The sequence below is a fragment of the Dendronephthya gigantea genome, unplaced genomic scaffold, assembly GCF_004324835.1.
Source record: "Dendronephthya gigantea isolate DGI-Jeju-01 unplaced genomic scaffold, DenGig_1.0 000073F, whole genome shotgun sequence".
NCBI classification, from domain to species: domain Eukaryota; kingdom Metazoa; phylum Cnidaria; class Anthozoa; order Malacalcyonacea; family Nephtheidae; genus Dendronephthya; species Dendronephthya gigantea.
This window is the reverse complement of record NW_021163083.1, coordinates 1,041,975-1,062,224: the sequence shown is the minus strand read 5'-3', so window position 1 is coordinate 1,062,224 and position 20,250 is coordinate 1,041,975. Positions and strand designations below refer to the sequence as shown.

Sequence of the window (20,250 nt, the reverse complement as noted above, 5' to 3'; positions counted from 1 at the left end):
CGGACTAGGTCAGTCGAGCATACAGAAAGTATAAATGACCCGGGCCCCTGATCACGTATACTTACTCATTACTCCTGACAAAACATGCAAGATATAACCATGCAAGGGTTGGGATCTGAACTGCATGCAATCCAAAAATTGAAAATTAAAAACAGAGGAGCCTCAAATGTCTGGGAATATCATAAAATATCTGGTTTATTTTGATTTCATAAAATGTGTGGTTTCAATTTTAGATTTTCTATTTGCATGCAAAATGGTAACATTTCTCCATCATCACAACTAAAATGATTAATAAAAGAGTGATAAGTACAGTATAAGCACAATATCTACATGCCTATCAATCCATGCTTCTGATGGTAGTATATGTTTACAGGATTATTAATTTAGGGTGTTCCAAAAAGTACTCTCAGTTTCAATTAAGTAGGAATACTACGATAGGTGTTTCTTATGTTACACTGTAACCAAAGAGCTGCATGGCAGTGTCTTCAAATAACTTAGCATCAAATGTGGTATAACAACTGCCTAAATTGTGTCACAGACATGAAAATTAGAGCCGTCTGCCCCATTTCAGGTACTAACAATAGCCGTAAATGACAAGAAATGCGACTCATCCACAGTCTTGGAACTCTCTATCCCTCTGGCATAAATAATGGTCTCTTTCATATAATTATTAAGCTACTTCTCCCACAGTAATATGACTAGGCTAGAAGCTGTAATATGTTGTAATATGTTTTCTGATGTTGTAATATCACTAATGGTGCAGTGGAAACACTGCAAAAATCACCCAGGCATGAAAAGTGATGTCAGGATTAGATCTGAAATTCTTATTTGCAAAAACATTTGCCGCGAAAAAGTAGAACCGTTTCCTGTTTCATTATTAACCTTTGTCCTGGTTAAAAACGATATACAGGCACCTGTCAATTTGCCTTGTTAAAACAAGCCCCTTTTTTATTGGGCACATGTCATTTGGGGTTTTTAAACGCCCATTCGGCACCTTTTTAACACACCAAGTAAATTTTAATTATGCCTTTACTGAACACCGACAAATGGCACAAAGCACATGCGAACTCACATTTTTACGGGATCAAATAGCAACGCATTTAAATAAATAAACATAATATATCAATTCCTTATAGTTATAGCAGTTATCAGTTGCTAAGGTCCATTATCTATCGACGTATCGTATAACTGTATATAGGAAAAGACGGCGATCGGCGGAGATCAATAAAACAGTAAGAAGCCCCGCACGGCGGCCCCAATCACCAAAAAATACCTAATTCTGCAAATCGATACGAATACTCAAGCAGAACTACTTTATCTTTGCTTAATACAATATAAAAAAGCTTCAAAAACCAAACAAAATGCTCTAAAAGTACGGCGGCGACTACAACAGTTGGAAAGAACACCGGCGTCGCAAAAACGCACATGCATGGAAACTCGCTAGAAACGCTGAAAATTTGACCTAATTCTTCTACAAAGTGATACGAATACTCCGGCAGAACTACTTTATCTTTGCTTACAGTATAAAAAAGCTTCAAAAACTAAACAATATGCTCTATAAAAAGTTTAACGGCGGCGACTACAATAGTTGAAAAGAACACCGGCGTCGCAAGCACGCACATGCATGCACGATGAAAACTCGCTGGAAACGCTGAAAATTTGACCTAATTCTTCTACAAAGTGATACGAATACTCAGGAAGAACTACTTTATCTTTGCTTACAATATAAAAAAGCTTCAAAAACGAAACAATATTCTCTAAAAGTTAAACGGCGGCGACTACAACAGTTGGAAAGAACACCGGCGTCGCAAACACGCACATGCATGGAAACTCGCTAGAAACGCTGAAAATTTGACCTAATTCTTCTACAAAGTGATACGAATACTCCGGCAGAACTACTTTATCTTTGCTTACAATATAAAAAAGCTTCAAAAACTAAACAATATGCTCTAAAAGTTAAACGGCGGCGACTACAACAGTTGGAAAGAACACCGGCGTCGCAAACACGCACATGCATGGAAACTCGCTAGAAACGCTGAAAATTTGACCTAATTCTTCTACAAAGTGATACGAATACTCAGGCAGAACTACTTTATCTTTGCTTACAATATAAAAATGCTTCAAAAACTAAACAATATGCTCTAAAAGTTAAACAGCGGCGACTACAACAGTTGAAAAGAACACCGGCGTCGCAAGCACGCACATGCATGAAAACTCGCTTGAACGCTGAAAATTTGACCTAATTCTTCTGCAAATTGATACGAATACTCAGGAAGAACTACTTTATCTTTGCTTACAATATAAAAAAGCTTCAAAAACTAAATATGCTCTAAAAGTTAACTGGGCCGAGTACAACAGTTGAAAAGAACACCGGCGTCGCAAGCACGCACATGCATGAAAACTCGCTAGAAACGCTGAAAATTTGACCTAATTCTTCTGCAAATTGATACGAATACTCAGGTAGAACTACTTTATCTTTGCTTACAATATAAGAAAGCTTGAAGAACTAAACAATATGATCTAAAAGTTAAACGGCGGCGACTACAATAGTTGAAAAGAACACCGGCGTCGCAAACACACACATGCATGAAAACTCGCTAGAAACACTGAAAAGCGGACCTAATTTTTCTGCAAATTAGTAGAAATCGTTACGAATACTATGCTGAAGCTATTCTAGCTTTGCTCTAACAATATGCTCTAAACGGCGGCGCCTAGTGTGAATACACGTGCAAGCGGAATGCGCTTAAATACGCCGAAAAATTAGACTTAATTTTCAGCATTTAATAATTGACACTTATTGACTTAAAAATTGACACTTATTGTTACGAATACTGAAGGCAGAACCATTCTAGCTTTGCTGATAATTGATAAACGTTTTAGCTCAATGACTAGCCGATAAGAGACAATAATACATACGGTACAATTCACGACCATTGAATCCAGCTTTCGTCGACGGGTTTCAGCCTAAAAAAAGAAAGTGTTTAATAACTATTTAAATATTTAAAACATTGTTTGAATAATATCTTCGTTCTTTTTATGCAGAGTATTCAGAGATATACACACCTGGTTTTCTTTTCTTGCAACGAAGAGCGAATTTCCCTGCCACCGCATCGTCCACGTAGTCTTTCCAACTGACTGTCAATCACTCAATCTGTCAAAAACTATCACATGACCGAAACTGCTGCTTGCGATTGGCTAATTTTTCGCGCGTCATTCCATGCCCACAATGCAATAGACCACTGACCTGTATTTATTATGGACCATTTATCTGAATGCTTATTGAGATCAGTTTCTGGGGGAACATAGGGGATATTTGGGATTTCTTTGGGTGAAATTAGCGGCGGAAATTGTTTTAGGTCAGAAGAAGTAGTAAACAAACTATTAAAAATATCATTTTTTTTGTAAAAATACACTAAAATGACGGGCGATTTCGTGATAAACGAGCCTAGACCAGGCGCAAATGATCGCGAGAGGGGCTCAACATGGCATGGTATCTCTGAATTGCATCGGGCAGCGTTAGGAAGTGCAAATGATGTACGGTCTTTACTATTGAAAGGTGCAGATGTGACAGTTAAAAACAACTTTGAAGAGACTGCATTGCACTATGCTTGTCAGGCTGGTAACTGGGGAGGTGTTTTTCAACTTTTACTGTTTGGTGCAAACTTGTACGATCTCGATAAAGGCGGGCGGTCGTGTGTTCATCACGCTGCCAGAAGTGGCTGCCTGTAAGAACGTTTGTTTACATTAATTTTACGATCGTTATATTATACTTTCATGTTGTTTACATTAATTCTATGATCGTTACACCTTTCTTAAAATTGTATTTCAGGCTAACATTTCAGTATTTAGAGTTTCTTGGTGTGAACCAATGGCAAAGGGATAAAAAGTAAAGTGTAATGAGTCATTCTTTGTTCTGAAAAGTCACCATGGTTGATAATATTTCTGTTTTGGCTCTACTTAGAGGAAGAACTGTCTTACATCTTGCAGTGGAGCATGGCCACATTGAACTGATCAAATATCTGATAAAACAAAAGGTGAAATGTGATTATGTTAGACTAATTAATTAGATCACTTCGCATCATTAAACCATGCAATCATATTAGCACTGCTTAGTGTTCATTACATATGTCTTGACAGATACACTATATCCTGTGGTACAAGGTCATTTTAGGCATATTTTCCTAAAGTATCACTCTAAGAGCATTTAGAGTGACAAAGTCTGTACCTGAATGGCTGAATTCAAAGAATAAGATCTAGATGCTACATTGGTATAATTAGCAGCCCTGACTGTGAATTGGAAATACATGCTTGAGCTGGCTTAATGTTAGTATTTTCTACCTATTTTTTCTTTAAGGATATTGATCTACACGTGAAAGACAACAAACAAAGAACAGCCATGCATGATGCTGTTTTGCAAGGCAACAGGTAAATATCTGCACAGTACCATTATGCAATACAATTACCACATGATACTATATTAAATGTAACATTATAGAACTATCTAGTAACACCCAATTCCTCCTATGATATCATATAACACCTAACAGCCTCATATATCCAGCTATACCATGCTACACTGTAACCTACCACCAGCCTGGTAGTCTTACCCTACCAAGTTGACCCCTACTGGTCACTTATGAATGGCTCAATCTGGCTACCATTTATTTTACTGTACTTTCAAAGAGATGTTTGCTGGATATTGGAATGTGCCAGTGAAGACAGCTTGTTAAATGATAAAGATCAAGGTGGAAAAACACCAATTGATTATGCCACCTCAGGAACAAAAAGTTTACAGTGAGTTTATGAAGAAACTGTTGTCTTTGAATGCAGTTGTTTTTAGTCTCCCAGATAAAAAACTACTAAAAATTATTACTAAATACTCTTTGTATTTTCAGACTGGTCAAAGCTTTAAGAAGATGGCAAAGAATACGAATGTTAAGTGGCCGTCTTGAAGTCCCAAAAATCTCATGGATTTTTCCTTTAATTACACCTTCAATAAGCACTCTACTTATCGCATTGAATATTTGGTATTTCAACTCTCGACTTGTGGCAATTTTTCTTAATCTTTTCATATTTTTCTTCGCGTATTTCTACGCCATGAGACCTCATCGTCTTTGGCACATATCAAGAGCACCAAATACTGGTTTATTAGGATGGTTTTTTGGTTCTGTCATTCTTAGTTTACTAATTTATTTCACTCTTCTTCTCCCAAGTATCCTATATCCACGCATAGATCATAAATAACTCTCTTTGATTTCTTGCTCTATCTGTTAAGTATTCTTAACTAGTCTGTAGAGATTTGGCCTGACTTTGGTTACACAATATTCTCCTTGTTGATGGTTCTTTTATTCACATTATCATTGAGGTGAGTTCAAATTAGACCCTGTCTGATTTAATATCATAAGAACAGCCAAAACTATAACAAATGAATGTCTATAAATATTCTGACAGGAGTGTCTATGCAGACCCAGGTGTTAGCGATGATACAAAATTTGATGCTGATGGTAATCCCATGGTAATGTTTGTCCTTGACTCACTATTTCATGCTCGGAATTCCTGTTATAAGATTATCCCCTGGAGGTTCCTAGTCTCTAGAGAATGTGCCCCTCCCTACCTTCTTAATCCTAAGATCATTTTAATAAAACGCATTCAATAAAAGTGGTTGTTAGAATCTTGACTTTTCACCCAGGGTATAATAGATGTAGTCAGCGCAAGATTACGAAAATGTGAATACTGTTCGCGATGCAAGGTATTTTTTCTGCTTGAAATTAAGTTATTTTAGTGCAGCCGGATCCCTGACACCATTGCTTCTTCTATTTTTGTCTCTTTCGTCTAGACAGCTTATCCAAGAAGAACAAAGCATTGCCGACTATGTGACTGTTGCTACAAAGGCTTAGACCACCATTGCTTGTTTCTAATGACATGCATTGCAATTAAAAATCATGGTGCATTTTTAGCGATGATTTTCTCAGTGTTTATTGCTCAGTTCTCGTATGTCAGAGGTTCTCTCATGTGTACGTTCTTCTCCAAGTTTTTCTTGATCGTGTTTCTTCACAAGTCTCTCCAAGATGAGCCTCTTTTCCGAAGGTTCTTATAAATTAATTGGTGAAATTTTTGTTTAGATTTTTGGTCGTATAGTCAAAGTAACGCAGAAATGTCTTACTTGGTATGTTCAAAAACAAAAAATCAATTGTTGTTTTAAAGAGAGCGAAAAAGGCCATTATACTCTACTTTTTCTTTAGGAAGTGCTGGGAACAGAACCATTGATATCTGTATATTTAGCTGTCAATATGTTAGGCTTATGGTGGACTTTTACGGTATGATTACCAGTGGACAATTTTGCGAGGAATTGGAGGGCTCAGATTCCTATCCTGACGGCTAAACCACCCCTGCTTAGGGAGGGTGTTCCAGAGTTCCTTTCTTGTTTTACATATACCTGAGCATCAGGATCTCTGTGGTCGGTAGTAAACCAATATTTCATTTCATATACTTTTAGTTACTTCTGTTCCAAATCAAAGTTATTTCTGAAGGTGGCACCACCTGTTTTCTACCAAATGACGAACTTCGAACAAGGTGGGTTATATATTGTTATATGCGGCAGTTCTATGGAAGAAAAGATTTAAAAAAAAATTAAAAGCGGGCAAATGGTATTCTCTGATCCCCCACTGGTCGAGAGAGGGTAAAAATGTTGCCTTTTCCACCCATTTTTGTTTGAACAGCCATGCAGGTTGTATCTGTATACGAGCATGTATGTATGTGTACCCTAACTGTAAGGGTCTATTTTTCTTTTAGAATTGATTGTATTCACGCCACGGGTACGATAGGAGAGTTGACTGTCAAACAGAGGTTGAGAAATCTTAAACAGTTTATAAATTACTATTACTTACCTCAAAACAAGGAGGACGTGACACTTCGCAAACTTCAGCAGGTCTAAGCCTGAGAAACACGACTTAGAAATTGCATTGCTTCCAATACTACCGTCCATCCACTGTCCACCGTTAACATTCCTCTTTTGCCAAATTTGCCATCGTTTTATCCATTCGCCATATAAGATCATGTGTTCCTGGAAAAGTCAATCACAAGCCATGCCAGCGAAAAACAGCAAAACATTTTGTGTTCAGTTGAACGTGTATTAATATATTTATAGCTATAAACATCTATATATTATTATCTATTTACAATATTTTTGTAAAGTTTTACTACTACAAGAAATACGGAGTACAATCATACAATGAAACCTTCTGTGTAATAAATTAGAAGAAATATTTGTATTAATAAAAATAACATACATACTGTCATGAACTTAACTGGCTGTAGAAAGACTTCCAGAATCACCCGTGTTTTCTACGCTATATTCTTGTGCGCGTTGATAAGTCTTCCGTTTCAATTTGCTTAATTTAATTATTTGTTTGAAGTGCTTGGTTTTTATATCTTCAATGATCTTGTGCAGTTTCTCTTGAAATTTAGACAATTCTTGTTGGCAATAGTTTTGCATATCCACAGAAACATCTAAACATAAAAATTGAAAAGATTCAGAAGATAAAACAAATGGTTGAGGAAAAGTGCAATGATTTATCTTACTTTCAGGTTTCACTTTTGTACATTTCCTCTTTCGTCGTATTGTTTCGTAAATAAAACCACAAACAGTTCCAACACAAAGAAGGATTGTACAAATCGTCAGAGTTAATTTGTACATTTCTCCTTCAGGAGTAAAAGTGTTTTCCATTGCATCAGCAGCACTAACCTCAGTTACCTGGAATCAAAAAGTAAACGAAATCAAAAGAAAATCTCATGATCAAACCCAATCAAATGTTTTCGATATTTTCATTTATTTTCAAAAATGTCAAAAAAATCTAAAAACATTACCACAATTGGATTCGTGTGGTCTTTAATATACTGTGATCTCATTGCGGCATTTTCAACCCAATACTTTTTTATACATTTCCGTAATTTGCTTGCATCCGCACCCATGACCACGCCATAACTGGCCTTCATATCAATAACTTGTTTCAATGATAGATCACTAAAGAGTTCTCGTCTTGAGTCAGCTACGTAACTATCAACAAGCAATCCATCGACTTGTTTCGAGAAAACTGCTTTACGTAATTCATCCAAGGTTCGATATTTCTTCACTAGTAACAGAAATTGGATAAGAAAATTTGAGGATGTTTCTTCAAACCTCATTCACACGATTCATTTTTGACATTTCTCCTCGTCTTAACGTGTAATAATCAAGTAAGAGCAGGATTCGACAATAGCAATAAAATGAAATGGATTATTTTATCACTTGTCTCATATCTATGTTCAGCAAAGGCCGATTACGACCGCTCTTCGCCGTAATTTCCACTGCTCTTTACCTATATTTAAAGTACAGATGTTTCATTTTACTGGGAGGTTACGTACGTATGTTTACTTCGGCACTTCTTCGAACCCCAAGTCTGTGATCAGGTGAATCTTGCAACGCTGCGATCTAGTGATATTGATAGAAAGTTTTGAGAATCGTAAAAGAAAATAGACCTAGTTTGTGCGACCATCAGTCAACACTTTATCCTTTTAAGCGCAGGAAAATATCCACACTTACCTTCGCTCCATAGAGCATTTTCGGACCCTCGGGTGGAGGGGAGGTTGACGCAGTGAATGCAGAAGCTATGCTTCCGATTAATAAGGAACTAATAACTAGGCCCATGAACACCCAAATGATGGCAAAAATACGACCTCCCAATGTTCTTGCTGTTTTATCGCCATATCTGAACACATTTTAAACAGTTTATTAGCTCACAGTAACTATCTGGGAAAATAAAAAAAGATGACATAAATAGAATACATGCATATTACATAATAAGTTAAATAACTATACCCGACTGTAGTCATTGAAATGTAGGCCCACCAGAAACCACTTCCTGCGCCACGGAAAAACGAAGGTGAAAACTCATCTTCATTAGATCTACGTTCCTTTGAAAGAAAGTACAAAGTCTGATTTGAAGTATCAGATAAAATCGTGTCCTACAGTTACCGAGAGGTGGTTTATACCTACCAAAAACCACATAAATATTCCTGCTATATAAGCAAAGATCACTGTGATTGCCAAGAAAGGCGTTATGGACAGAATAGACGCCATCAGAGCATTTCCTTGAACTGAACTGTCTGGTTTCAGAGCAAAAAACACACTGCCTACGACCTCCACAATGGCTGAATATCCATAATATTTAGCATAGATTTCTTGTCCAAAGAACCCATAAACTGGGAAACTGTAGTCTGTTGCTAAAGTGACATTTCTTTTTACATCAATATCTGTTTCTTTTTCGGATGGCCTGCCCTTGCCATCAACGAAATAGTTGATATCTGTAGTGCCATGTTCCAGACAGTTTTGACAACAAGATAAAGTAACCATATCGAGAAGATGAGGAAAGAATCCCCGATCTTTGTTGTGACCTGAGATGTTTACATACGGTTGCAACTTCCAGAAGTTTGTTGTGAAGGTTTTGTGGCAGCGACATGTGGCTGAAGAAAAGTGAAAATTCCACATCAAAGAACAGCAATATTTGAATCAAGATTATTAGAGAAGGATCCTTTCATGAACTCATTCAACATCTTTCTTGGTACTCATTTAGTTAGTACCCTCTCAGTCCAATACTTACCGACATAAAGAACGGTAGAGGGCACGCCCTTACCCCCTCCAGATATCGCACGGATTGAGACTTTGTACGTGGTGTAGGTTGATAATCCAGTAATCTTAATGCTAACATCATGTACTATGATCACTTTCACAGGTTGTGGCTCCAGCAGTTCTTCGTCTGCGACTGAGAAAGCTTGATATTTTACTTCATAGCTAACCAATAGTCCCTGTAATTCCGCAGTACTCAATGAGCCCCAAGAAACGAAGATGCTTGTGGGTCCAGTGAAATTTACACCGTAAAATCCTTTAGGGGCTATGACAGGAGCTATAAACAGACATAATTTTGTTGAATAGAAAGTATATAAGAAAGACATCTTAGACTAGAGACATATACACACTAACAATGGCAGTAAGGATGCAGGTATTGCATTCATAGAAAGTACAACTCACTTCCTTGCAACGTTCGTACTATAATTTCTGTTGGAACGCCGTATCCTATCGAAGTTCGTCCTCTCACAGTGATCGTGTAATTAGTGTAAGCGTTTAATTTAAATAGGAATGCTTTGTAAGTATCAGCATCAAATGTTAGTGTCTTCTCGTCTTCTCGCTTAGATCTTGATGCTGATTTCTTGTAAGTCACTTTGTAACCTAGCAAAGTGGGTAACATAATCAATACATACACTAAAACGAAATCATCTATTTCCTGGGGCCGGTTGTATCAAGCCCGTTTAGCTTAAACGGTGGATAAGTCAAAATTAAATAACACTCCTACATCTCTCTTGGGTGAGTCAACTTGAATATTATGTACTGAACATGTAGTTTCAACCAGTATCTTTGTATTAAGGTTAAAAACATTTAGTTTGCTTGTTACATAAAACGATAGACTTGCTTTCTACTTTGAACTGAACCACCGTTTAAGCTAAACGGGCTTGATACAACCGGCCCCAGCTATCATTTTTGCCTTTGTAATCTAGTATATACCTGTGATGATCCCATGCCGGGCTGGTAGAGGAATTTTCTGCCAAGCTATTTGAATAGTCGTTTCAGTTATAGCAGTACTAAGAAATTGCGTTGGAGGAGATGTTGGTACTATAAAACAAGAAATAAGGCAAATATTAATAAGATTGCATTTTACGGTTGCTGCAGATAAACTAAAAACTGTCATTTTACATGTGTTGACATATTTACCTCCTTCTTTAGTCTTGAAATATGAAATACTGATTGGAGCATCTTTCACAGTGAATCCATTTACCATTATTTCATAATCAACGAATCCTATCAATCCTGTTACAACAGTGGAATTATACTGACTGTCAACAAAGAACGTCGTGTTGCTCTGATCAAATCTGGGGTCGATTATTCTGTATGTAACGCGATACGATCTCAAAATTCCAGGAACGAAAGATAAATTAACGTGCTCCCAAGACAAATGACATTCATTCCACGTTATGTTTGATACGTTCAAAGGACCTGGCGCCGTCTCCACCGCTAAAGAAACAGTAAATTTATGTCAAACTAAATTTACAAGGTTGCATTTTCTTTTAAAAAAATCACATTACCATCTTCTGACGTTCTTATACACCCGACAGGAGTTTTTGGCCCCTCGCCTTCTTTCGTAAAAGCTTCGACTTCGCCACAATATGTGGTATATTTCTGCAAATTACCACTGCTTGCAGAAACAGCTTCAGATAGGACATCAACAGTAAAATTTGATGCTGGACCATCAGATTCTTTCCAAATGAAGGCCCGGTATCCAAGAAGAATGCCATTTATAAGATGCTTCGGAAATGCTGACCAGCTCACTCGAATAGACGTTGAACTAGTGTTTGTCCAAGTTGCATTGGGTGGAGCAATCGACGGAACTATAAGCCATAAATTTTTGTTAGTTCACCAACTATCGTCTCTTTATACAGAACAACAAATCACAATTATAATAGATACAATTATTGTTTTTATCACCTACCTCCCTCAAGTGTTAAAACATATAGTGTTGACCATGGTCCAGGCAGTATTGTTATCGCCGTAATATTAATCTCGTACAAGGTCAGGCCAAATAAATTCTCCATTTTGTGCGTTGTCACTGATGGACCGAGAGACTCTTTTGTGAAAACTTCATTAGTGTAGTTCAAATTACGATAGGTTAGATTATATCTTCGTAATATTCCAGGGACCAAGGGTGTTGGAGGTGCAGACCATGAAAGGTCAATTGTTGATATTTTTACATCTGTAGCAATGAAGTTACTTGCTGTCGCCATGGGGGCTGAAAAATAAATGATAAACTATGTTATGGTTGTAAAATCATTAGAAAATGTTTGAAATTTGAAAACTGTAGGGCATTTAAGCATTTAATTTGAAGAATGAAAAAAATACCATCTTCAAATGTTCGTGTGCACTCCACCGAAGACTGGGCTCCATCTCCGATTGCAGTGAATCCAGTAACCTTTGCGCAGTATACCGTCCATTTAGCAACACCATTAAACTGAACAAGACGAACATGACGTTTGAATGTCTTATTTTCTGCAAATTCAATGCCGATCTCCTGTTTCCAAAGATAGAGATGAAACCCTAAGAGTATTCCATTGTGAAATATTTCAGGAATACCAGTCCATTGTAATTTGAACGAAGTTGAACTGATATTTGTAGCGGTTAGGTTCGGAGCAACCAAAGGTACTAGATAAAGTAGAATTCATAAAGAAACATTAACGAAGAAGTCTCAAACAATATAAACAAACTGTGTCTTACCGCCTTCATCAGTTAACGCCATGATGGACTGTTTTGGACCAGATGAGACAGTGAAAGCGGAAATATTGATTTGGACCAAAGAAAGAGCAGAAAGACCAGTTAGAGCATATCTCAATTTACTTCTTTCAAGAGTAAGTGACGTTATTTCTGAGCCACTCTCGTTTAAAACACGGTAGCTTAAATTGTAGTAGCGTATTATTCCAGGAACTGCTGACTCATTTGGTGGTAACCAGCTCATTTCGATTGCTGTTATGTTGACATTTAGAACAGTAAAATCTCTTGGTGGTTCTTGAGGAGCTGAATTGAAGATACAGTATGGAATATGGCGTAGTAAGTGACTGTAGAAAGGTATAGTATAGCATATGGTATAGTGAAGTGATATGGTATATAATATTATATTGTATGGTATAAAGTATGGTATATGGCATATGATATGGTACAGTATATGGTACGGTATGGTATAGTATAAAAGGATAACTGGTAACTCACCATCTTCGAAAGTTCTGGCACACTGTGTTTGAGTTGGGGCTGTGTTACCGTACGTGAATGCTGTTACGTTAAAGCAATAGGTCGTCCACATCTCCAAGTTTTCCAATAAGAGATAATTTTCAAACTGAGTTAAATTATAGATTCTATCCTCCTCAGACTCTTTCCAATACGTAACTTGGTACCCTAGCAGTTGCTTGTAGATGACTGTTGAGTTCGGTAACATAGTCCAGTTGACGTATAGAGATGTAGAACTGATATTATTTACTGTCATATTCGGAGCTTGAGGCGCTGCAAAATATGTTAGTCTTTAGCAAAAAATAACACAGCCCAGGACAAGAGTATTTTCAAAACAAGTACAGCGCAATTGTGATGTGTTTGGCAGAGATGAGGATTAAAAGTATTTTGAATAATATATTATAAAAATATAATACCTCCATCTAACGTCAAGAATGTTACACTGTCACTGACAAAACCATCTCCACTCAAAGTAAAAGCAAGAACTCGCATAGTATAATTCGTTAACGGTTCCAAATCTAACAACTTAGTCTCTGTTGAATTGCCATACGAAACCTCTGCAGTATATTTGGCTTCTGTTGTGTTTTCTGTGACACGATAGAGGATTTTATAGCCCTGTGGGACGCCATTCAGATTATCAGAACTTACTTCCGTCCAGTTTAAGTACACGGTTGTTACATTTTCAGGATCCAGTATAACAGCAAGAATTTTTGGTCTGACGTTTGGCACTGCACAGAAAATGACAAAAAATTTAATAACAATACTTGGAATTGCAGAATTTGCCAGAGAATCGTTGGTATAGATTGTTGACATTATTCTCAATGTATTATGGAAATTTTTGTATTGAAACAGCCAAAAACCTATTCAATATTCCAACAAGAAGTTTATTACCCGATGAAGAATTTAGCTCAAGAGACTTGATTTTTAATCCATTGAGTGAATTATTTTGTTCCAATGCTTCTTCCATTAGCAATATATCTTGATAGTTCACCTCGTCATAAATAACATTTATATCAGCGATAACACTGCCTTGCCTGAATATCAATGGTAAACCTCATTATTACAAAAGTAAAAACATCAAATCTAGTTCTAGCACATCATTATATCACATGGAAGATGGTGTTTAACTTCTATACTTTGGAAACCTGTTGTGTTTGATAAAATTACCAAATTTATCAACTGTGATCTCGGAGGTGAAATGACTTGAATTATTTGACTTGTCTTTTCTGCATTAATATTTTTACATTCTTTTCACACAGTCTTTATAAAAAATTCCAAGATCTCAGTGGATTTTGTATCAATACTGTTTGACTTACATGAATCTTTCTACGACAACATCCTTTATTCTTGATCTGTCTTGAAACGTTTCCATGAACTGAACATGAAATTTTAAGAATTGACGATTAATTAATTGATACAGTTAGAATCACGTGTACAATCAGTCAGTCGCTTACGTTGGTGTCCAAGACACGAGGAAAATCGTGAAAGCAGCGTTGAATGACTTTCGTATCTTTGATTGCATTCAGATTGCATTTTTCCTACCTTAGTTTTAATCAACTGCGACAGTTTCTGATATTTCTCACTTTCGTCGTCCGACAAATCCTCACTCCAGGTCTCCTCAGTCAGTTGAGCTTTAACGAAAATTTTTTGTTGCAACCCTTGAAAAAGATAAAGTGAAAGTATTAGTGAACATTCATTATTCTATTTTTCACTTGCTCATAAGTTATTTCTTCACAAACTCCTTACCGGTTCTGTTTTTATACGATTCGACAGTCTGGGTTGGTTCCAGTACGTCAAACAGAAGATGAACATCATCCAAAGAAAAATAAGAATTGCTGCCACCACCGGCGATTAAAGACACTTCGTTATAAGTCTGGATATTGCTGTGATTGACGCATAGGAAATGGGAGTTATTTGAAAGGATAATACCATCAACATACACAAATATCTCCCCTTCTAACGCGTTAACTGATACGATGACATGAGTCCATACTTCAGGAGGTACACGAATGGATGTCGAACAACTCCGATACGCCGTATTCACTTCTACTGAAAGATGCTCTTTAGGCGTCTCGCCATTTTGAGTGATATTTATCAATTTTCCAAACGAGATGATATTTTGAAAGTTCATTTCTTCGTATTTCAGCCAAAACGACAATGTTTGAAAGGGAAAACACCAAGGATTGTAACATATCCTTTTAAATGTCCGTAATTCAATCTTTCCATTACCACGAAGGGCTGTGCACATTCCAAAAATATCACCCTTTTGAAGTTGAACATCGCCAGAAATGTTGCCGTGTTTCGAGTCTTTATCATCTTTGACGTCGAGCGAATCCAGTCGCCAACGATGGTCATAATATCCTATCATCAAATACGATGAAAAAATGTTTAAAAATAAGCTACTGAAATGAAATCAATGAATCCTAAATCAATAAATATTTCACCTTCGCGAATGCAAGCGAGTGACAATTGATCACATCTTTCCCCAATTATACATGGTGGATGACATTCTGTATAAAAAAAGATTAGATTAAACAGAAAAACTGTTATTATTTCATTTTCTCGATGAGAACATTTTCAAGATGTACATTTTTAAGCAATGAAATAAAATATTTACATAAGAGATGTTTTCAGGTCAAAGTGATGACAAACCTTTCTGGCAACCTTCCGCTGTTAGCATAACGTCATCAACAGCAACATCAGCTTTTGAACCGTCGCCTCTAACTGCCTCAAATATGATCTACGCAAAGAAATACAAAAAATATTTTAACCAGATGGGTCTATGAAACTTTAATCTGTTTCTTAGTTAACTTAACTGTTAACTTAATGATCTAAACCAGCTTAAATGTTTTGAGTAACCACGGAACTACAATGATTGCCATCACAGAAAAGTGAAGTTTTCTACCTTAAAAACATTAGCAATATCCAGATCAACTTTCGCAAACTGCCATCTATTTCCTCGATCTTCAACCAAGTGTAAAACAGGGATATTCCAAGTACTTGTAAAATTATTTTCCCTACTGACGTGGATGTTTAATGAACCGAATTTTTCTCCCATCATGTGAAACCAGAACTTCAAACATCGATAATTGCTGCCAGGAAGATTGGGACTAATCACAAGCGCTCGGTCATTACTTTCAGCTGGGCGAGAGGCCTCGGTAAAAACAAACGTCCCTAATTTGAGAAAAAACAAATTCAAAAAAGCAGACCATTGAAACAATTTAATTCGTCTTGAAATATACTTTTCGGTCTCAAATTTATGTCAGAGCTATAATTTGTATAACGAAACATCACAAAATTTCGACTTGTGTGATAAAGAATAAAATATATATATGATCGATTAAATACTGCAGAATGGATTTCTATTTCGATAATCCTGCTGAAGGCTGATTGGCTACAATCACCTGGCTCGAATGCATTTGGGATTTCTTACCTAAACTTGTCAAATATGTGTGATCACCACAAGGTCCAGTCATTTCTGTTGGAGAGCAGGAATTGCTTGTATTCCAACTGTATGGTTCGGATGCATTCGCGAATGTCCATAAATGCACACCTTCATCAAATGTAAAGTTTCCTGTGGAATATGAAAACCAAGTGTAAACATTTTATTCACAAAGGATTGATTCTCTATCCTGGTTAAGACTTACTGGTGCTATGCTGGATTCTTGCTATCTCTTCACTAAGAACAGAGTTCCATAACTTCAACTCATTCAACCAAATATACTGGCGATAAACGGTAAATGATGGTTCCCCCTGATCCGCTGGTAACAGTTGTACAGAAGCAGTCTCCTTCAAAAGACTACCATTTTCATAGTACCGTAAATGGCCATTCTCTTCCCATGTGATAGCCACGTGCGAAAGGAAAGGACCTGGACTTGGGACACGTGTCGTCCACTCTTCTGAAGATGTTCGAACTTTAATCGCAGTCTCTTCTGGGGTGAATAAGACACCAAGAGATGCATTTGAAAGATGAATAGCGCCAGTGAACCACTGTAAATTGGAGGCTATGTAAAGAAAATGAAGAGTCGTTACCAAATTGGCAAAAACATGATACGTCAACCAAAAACACAACGTTACCTTTCTCATTTTGCGGTTGTATTTTCATCTCAGTTCTTATTATACTTTCTTTAATAGTTTTCCAGTAAATCGTGTCATTACGATTGCTTGCTTTGGTAAACAATCCATTTAGATTTGAATCAAGACAGTCTGCGAACCACCAGCCTCCAGGATGTAACGCCGTACATAAAGTACTGCTAGTATCATTATCTATTGTGGAAAATCTCATACCACGATGTTTTGAAAAGGAGTCTCCAGCAGTGCCTGGTAGGAAAATAAAGATTTTCGATTGTTCTATATGTATCATGGTTTAAAATAGTCAGAATTTGATGGAAAACTAACCTGAATACGCTCCAAAGTTAATCTGATACCCAGATGCTTCATCGCCAACTGTGAAATTCTCATAAACAGCTTCATAAAGATTGAACTCAGTTTGAATAACAATCTTTAGCCGTTGTGGCGTCTTGGCTAACTGGTGAATATACTCATTACCCAGCCAGAAATTCATCTCATGCGAGCTAAAGCCGTTTTTGTAGTCTGTCCACGATTTTGAGTGGAAATCTGTTGGTTCACTTTCGTACAATCGCCTCTGTATCACTGTCCAGGGATTACCAGGACTGATCAAGTCACAATACACTGTAAATTGTTTTGTCCGTCCTGCACTTACTGAATAGAAACCATTTTCCCTGTTACCATGTCGGAGGACGTCAGTACAACTGTCGACAATAGGCCCTGGAGAGAAATCAGTGATTTATTGTACAAAACAGAGGAATAAAGGATTTTATATCAGAGCTATAGTTCATTTAACGAAACATAATCACAAAATTTCAAATAATAATGTAAAATCGGCTGTTAGCTCATACAAGTGAGGCGAAAGTTTAGGCGAAGATCAATTCTGTGTTCGATTTCAGTAGAAACATATATATAAATAACAAAAGTATATGCCCGAACAAACCTTTGTCACAAATAGTAAAATATACGTCATAACCACCGCCCCAATCTTCCCATTCATATTGACCAGAGTTAAGATGAACAGCAGTGACTGTTTGACCGGCTGAGCTGGGTTCATCAGACGCCCAGTCAGAATATTGACACAATGTGTTATCTAACCAACGGTGTCTGTCGCCATCTTGTTTCAAACCTAGAATTACAGATATCAAACCATTTAGCACAACACAACAGTTTGGAGAAGGAAAACTATTGTTGAAAGTCAATGTCAGCTAACGCAACATGCAGTTCCTATACGCCTTCATCCAATCATCCAATCATTCATTCATTCATTCATTCATTTATTCCATCATTCATCCAAAACCAGGAATTTCCCGGTACTGACGTCATTTCTACTCGTGTATATTAATAAACATGAAATTATTTGCGCACTCCAAATCGTCGAAATAAGAAAATTGAAATAAATGACTTGCAGTTTTAATCGCAAAATTATAATCCTAACGTAAAGATCTCACATCAAAGTGTCCCTCTATGGACGATGATTTGATAGATTGCCTACAAAAACTTTAAGATAAAAACATAAAAACATACATACCAATTAAAGAATAAGTAAAACTCGAGTCAGATGTGGTTTCCCTGACTAAATTCCCGGCATAATCGCTTTCAATATCGTTAGTTATTTTGGCCAAACTAAAACCGAGGCTGTGGCAAAAATTTTCGCCTTCTGTATAGCTACGTGTCTTTTTTACATCAACGACATAACAGTCTCCTTGAATGCAAAATTTACCTGCAAATTGAAACATTTTCTCGATTAATTTAATTTCTTGTTTGAAGTAAATTAAAAGACTACCAAGTTTGCTTTAATCATTAAGCGAAATATATTTCAATACTGAAAGGTTTGGTTGAATATCTTCTCGGTATTTCCTCACCTCTTTTACACAAGACATATTGCGGTTGTACACAATCAACAATCTCCCATGACCCGTCTTTTTTTAAAATGACGCATTTATCAGCTGTTACGACATTTACCAACTTGGTGAAACTCACAGAGCTCCCGTCCGTCCATGTTTGGGTGTTCTCCATGCCAAGACCTGTTGATAAATATATTCATGCAGGAAAACGTGTTAAAAGTGTACCAATTTCCAGTTTTCTCACAAGTCACAACAGCTTAAAAGACGAAGTTTGGTTTCATAAACTTTATGTTCATACCAATATAAATTTCATTAAGTGATCTTGGAACAAGAATGTTGTCTATGACCCATTGTTGTTCTGCCTCGTCGCGTATGGAGACGAGATCTGCGTTGAACTTTCGGCACATTTTCACAGCTTCAGACCAACTTTTCTTCTCAGTCATTCGATAGTAGCAGAAATAGTCAGTGCAGCTTACCACTAAAAAACACAGGAGAATATACTCACGTGTCAGGTATTCAACTATAAAATGACGTTTCGTTCACAGAAACCCGATTTTTATTCATTAAAAAATCAGAGAGAATCGATTCACTTGGTCGAAAGAACGTGGTCTAAACATACCAAATTGGCTTCGTATCTTCATATTCAGGTCATCAATAACGGTATTCGACGCCCACGTTTGCCATTCAAAGGAAGCGGTTCCAGATCTTGTTGTAATCATTACCTCTCCACAATTATTATACCACCATCCTCCTTTGTGATGCCAAGCGCAATTAGCAACAGTAAAATCGTTGTCTACATCATACGTTGAAAATCTCATGTTATCAAGATCGGCCATTGCATCTCCGACAGGCGAGGTTTGATATTCCCCAACATTCAGACGATAGAAGTCGCTTTCATCCGCAACTTTGAAAGATTTGTAATGAACGTTCTTTATGCCACCTGCCTGGGATTTCATATGAAACAACATCTAGGAAAGAATATGTGAATCACTTAGGGTACGGTAATTCGAGGGGCGATTTCGGGAAGTTTTACTCCGACGGTCAGATTAGCTTAGTTTCGTGATCAGGTTGACGGTTGGTTTAGTGTTACTACCGATACTACGAGCATTTTTAAAATATGAGCTGTCTTACTACCTCTTTTGTTACTCTAGTTAGTCTGTGTATGTTCTCATTTCCAAGCCAAAAATCTCCTTCCAGGGAGCCAAAACCTTTTTTGTAGACTTCCCAATCATAATAAAAACTGTATTTCGGAATTGCCTGTCGCATGAGCATAGTCCAACCACCACCAAAGTTTTCTTGGTCGCAATAAACTGATAAAGAACCCTCGCCGTCTGGATCTATCGTATACACACCACTACGGACTGAACCAGATAACAGGAGATCCAAGCAATTTTTAGGATTCTTTGCAGAATTTAGAACTAGGTATAAGAGAAATAAAATCAAATTAGCGCTTCTTAACCAAGCTTGGGTCCA

The 20,250-nt window shown here is 37.0% G+C and overlaps 2 protein-coding genes across 2 annotated transcripts in view; one reads left to right on the top strand and one right to left on the bottom strand.

Moving 5' to 3' along the window:
* Window positions 1–3,221: 3,221 nt before the first annotated feature.
* On the top strand, window positions 3,222–7,127 carry LOC114531638 (putative ZDHHC-type palmitoyltransferase 5). Its single transcript, XM_028553253.1, has 14 exons — window positions 3,222–3,725; window positions 3,830–3,886; window positions 3,962–4,034; window positions 4,355–4,425; window positions 4,684–4,794; window positions 4,896–5,212; window positions 5,296–5,365; window positions 5,452–5,515; window positions 5,690–5,749; window positions 5,837–6,014; window positions 6,123–6,166; window positions 6,243–6,317; window positions 6,497–6,573; window positions 6,793–7,127. The coding sequence occupies exons 1-14, from the start codon at window positions 3,418–3,420 to the stop codon at window positions 6,932–6,934; spliced, it is 1,647 nt and encodes a 548-aa protein (XP_028409054.1). The 5' UTR covers window positions 3,222–3,417; the 3' UTR covers window positions 6,935–7,127.
* Window positions 7,128–7,282: 155 nt separating this feature from the next.
* LOC114531637 overlaps window positions 7,283–20,250 on the bottom strand; it is a 32,274-nt gene continuing 19,306 nt past the window's right edge. The window contains exons 46-79 of the mRNA XM_028553252.1: window positions 19,912–20,195; window positions 19,397–19,745; window positions 19,076–19,255; window positions 18,796–18,957; window positions 18,462–18,653; window positions 17,874–18,059; window positions 17,261–17,650; window positions 16,940–17,182; window positions 16,510–16,866; window positions 16,296–16,436; window positions 15,768–16,036; window positions 15,515–15,602; window positions 15,307–15,372; window positions 14,609–15,223; window positions 14,405–14,520; window positions 14,179–14,237; window positions 13,754–13,896; window positions 13,279–13,590; window positions 12,848–13,135; window positions 12,359–12,655; window positions 11,987–12,286; window positions 11,580–11,876; window positions 11,176–11,478; window positions 10,805–11,104; window positions 10,598–10,705; window positions 10,067–10,264; window positions 9,639–9,941; window positions 9,035–9,501; window positions 8,858–8,952; window positions 8,582–8,747; window positions 8,404–8,470; window positions 7,867–8,132; window positions 7,582–7,753; window positions 7,283–7,509 (exon numbers count right to left, since the gene is read on the bottom strand). Coding sequence (XP_028409053.1) covers window positions 7,304–7,509; window positions 7,582–7,753; window positions 7,867–8,132; window positions 8,404–8,470; window positions 8,582–8,747; window positions 8,858–8,952; window positions 9,035–9,501; window positions 9,639–9,941; window positions 10,067–10,264; window positions 10,598–10,705; window positions 10,805–11,104; window positions 11,176–11,478; window positions 11,580–11,876; window positions 11,987–12,286; window positions 12,359–12,655; window positions 12,848–13,135; window positions 13,279–13,590; window positions 13,754–13,896; window positions 14,179–14,237; window positions 14,405–14,520; window positions 14,609–15,223; window positions 15,307–15,372; window positions 15,515–15,602; window positions 15,768–16,036; window positions 16,296–16,436; window positions 16,510–16,866; window positions 16,940–17,182; window positions 17,261–17,650; window positions 17,874–18,059; window positions 18,462–18,653; window positions 18,796–18,957; window positions 19,076–19,255; window positions 19,397–19,745; window positions 19,912–20,195 — 7,985 coding nt within the window. The 3' untranslated portion in view covers window positions 7,283–7,303. The remainder of the gene's footprint in view (window positions 7,510–7,581; window positions 7,754–7,866; window positions 8,133–8,403; window positions 8,471–8,581; window positions 8,748–8,857; window positions 8,953–9,034; window positions 9,502–9,638; window positions 9,942–10,066; window positions 10,265–10,597; window positions 10,706–10,804; window positions 11,105–11,175; window positions 11,479–11,579; window positions 11,877–11,986; window positions 12,287–12,358; window positions 12,656–12,847; window positions 13,136–13,278; window positions 13,591–13,753; window positions 13,897–14,178; window positions 14,238–14,404; window positions 14,521–14,608; window positions 15,224–15,306; window positions 15,373–15,514; window positions 15,603–15,767; window positions 16,037–16,295; window positions 16,437–16,509; window positions 16,867–16,939; window positions 17,183–17,260; window positions 17,651–17,873; window positions 18,060–18,461; window positions 18,654–18,795; window positions 18,958–19,075; window positions 19,256–19,396; window positions 19,746–19,911; window positions 20,196–20,250) is intronic.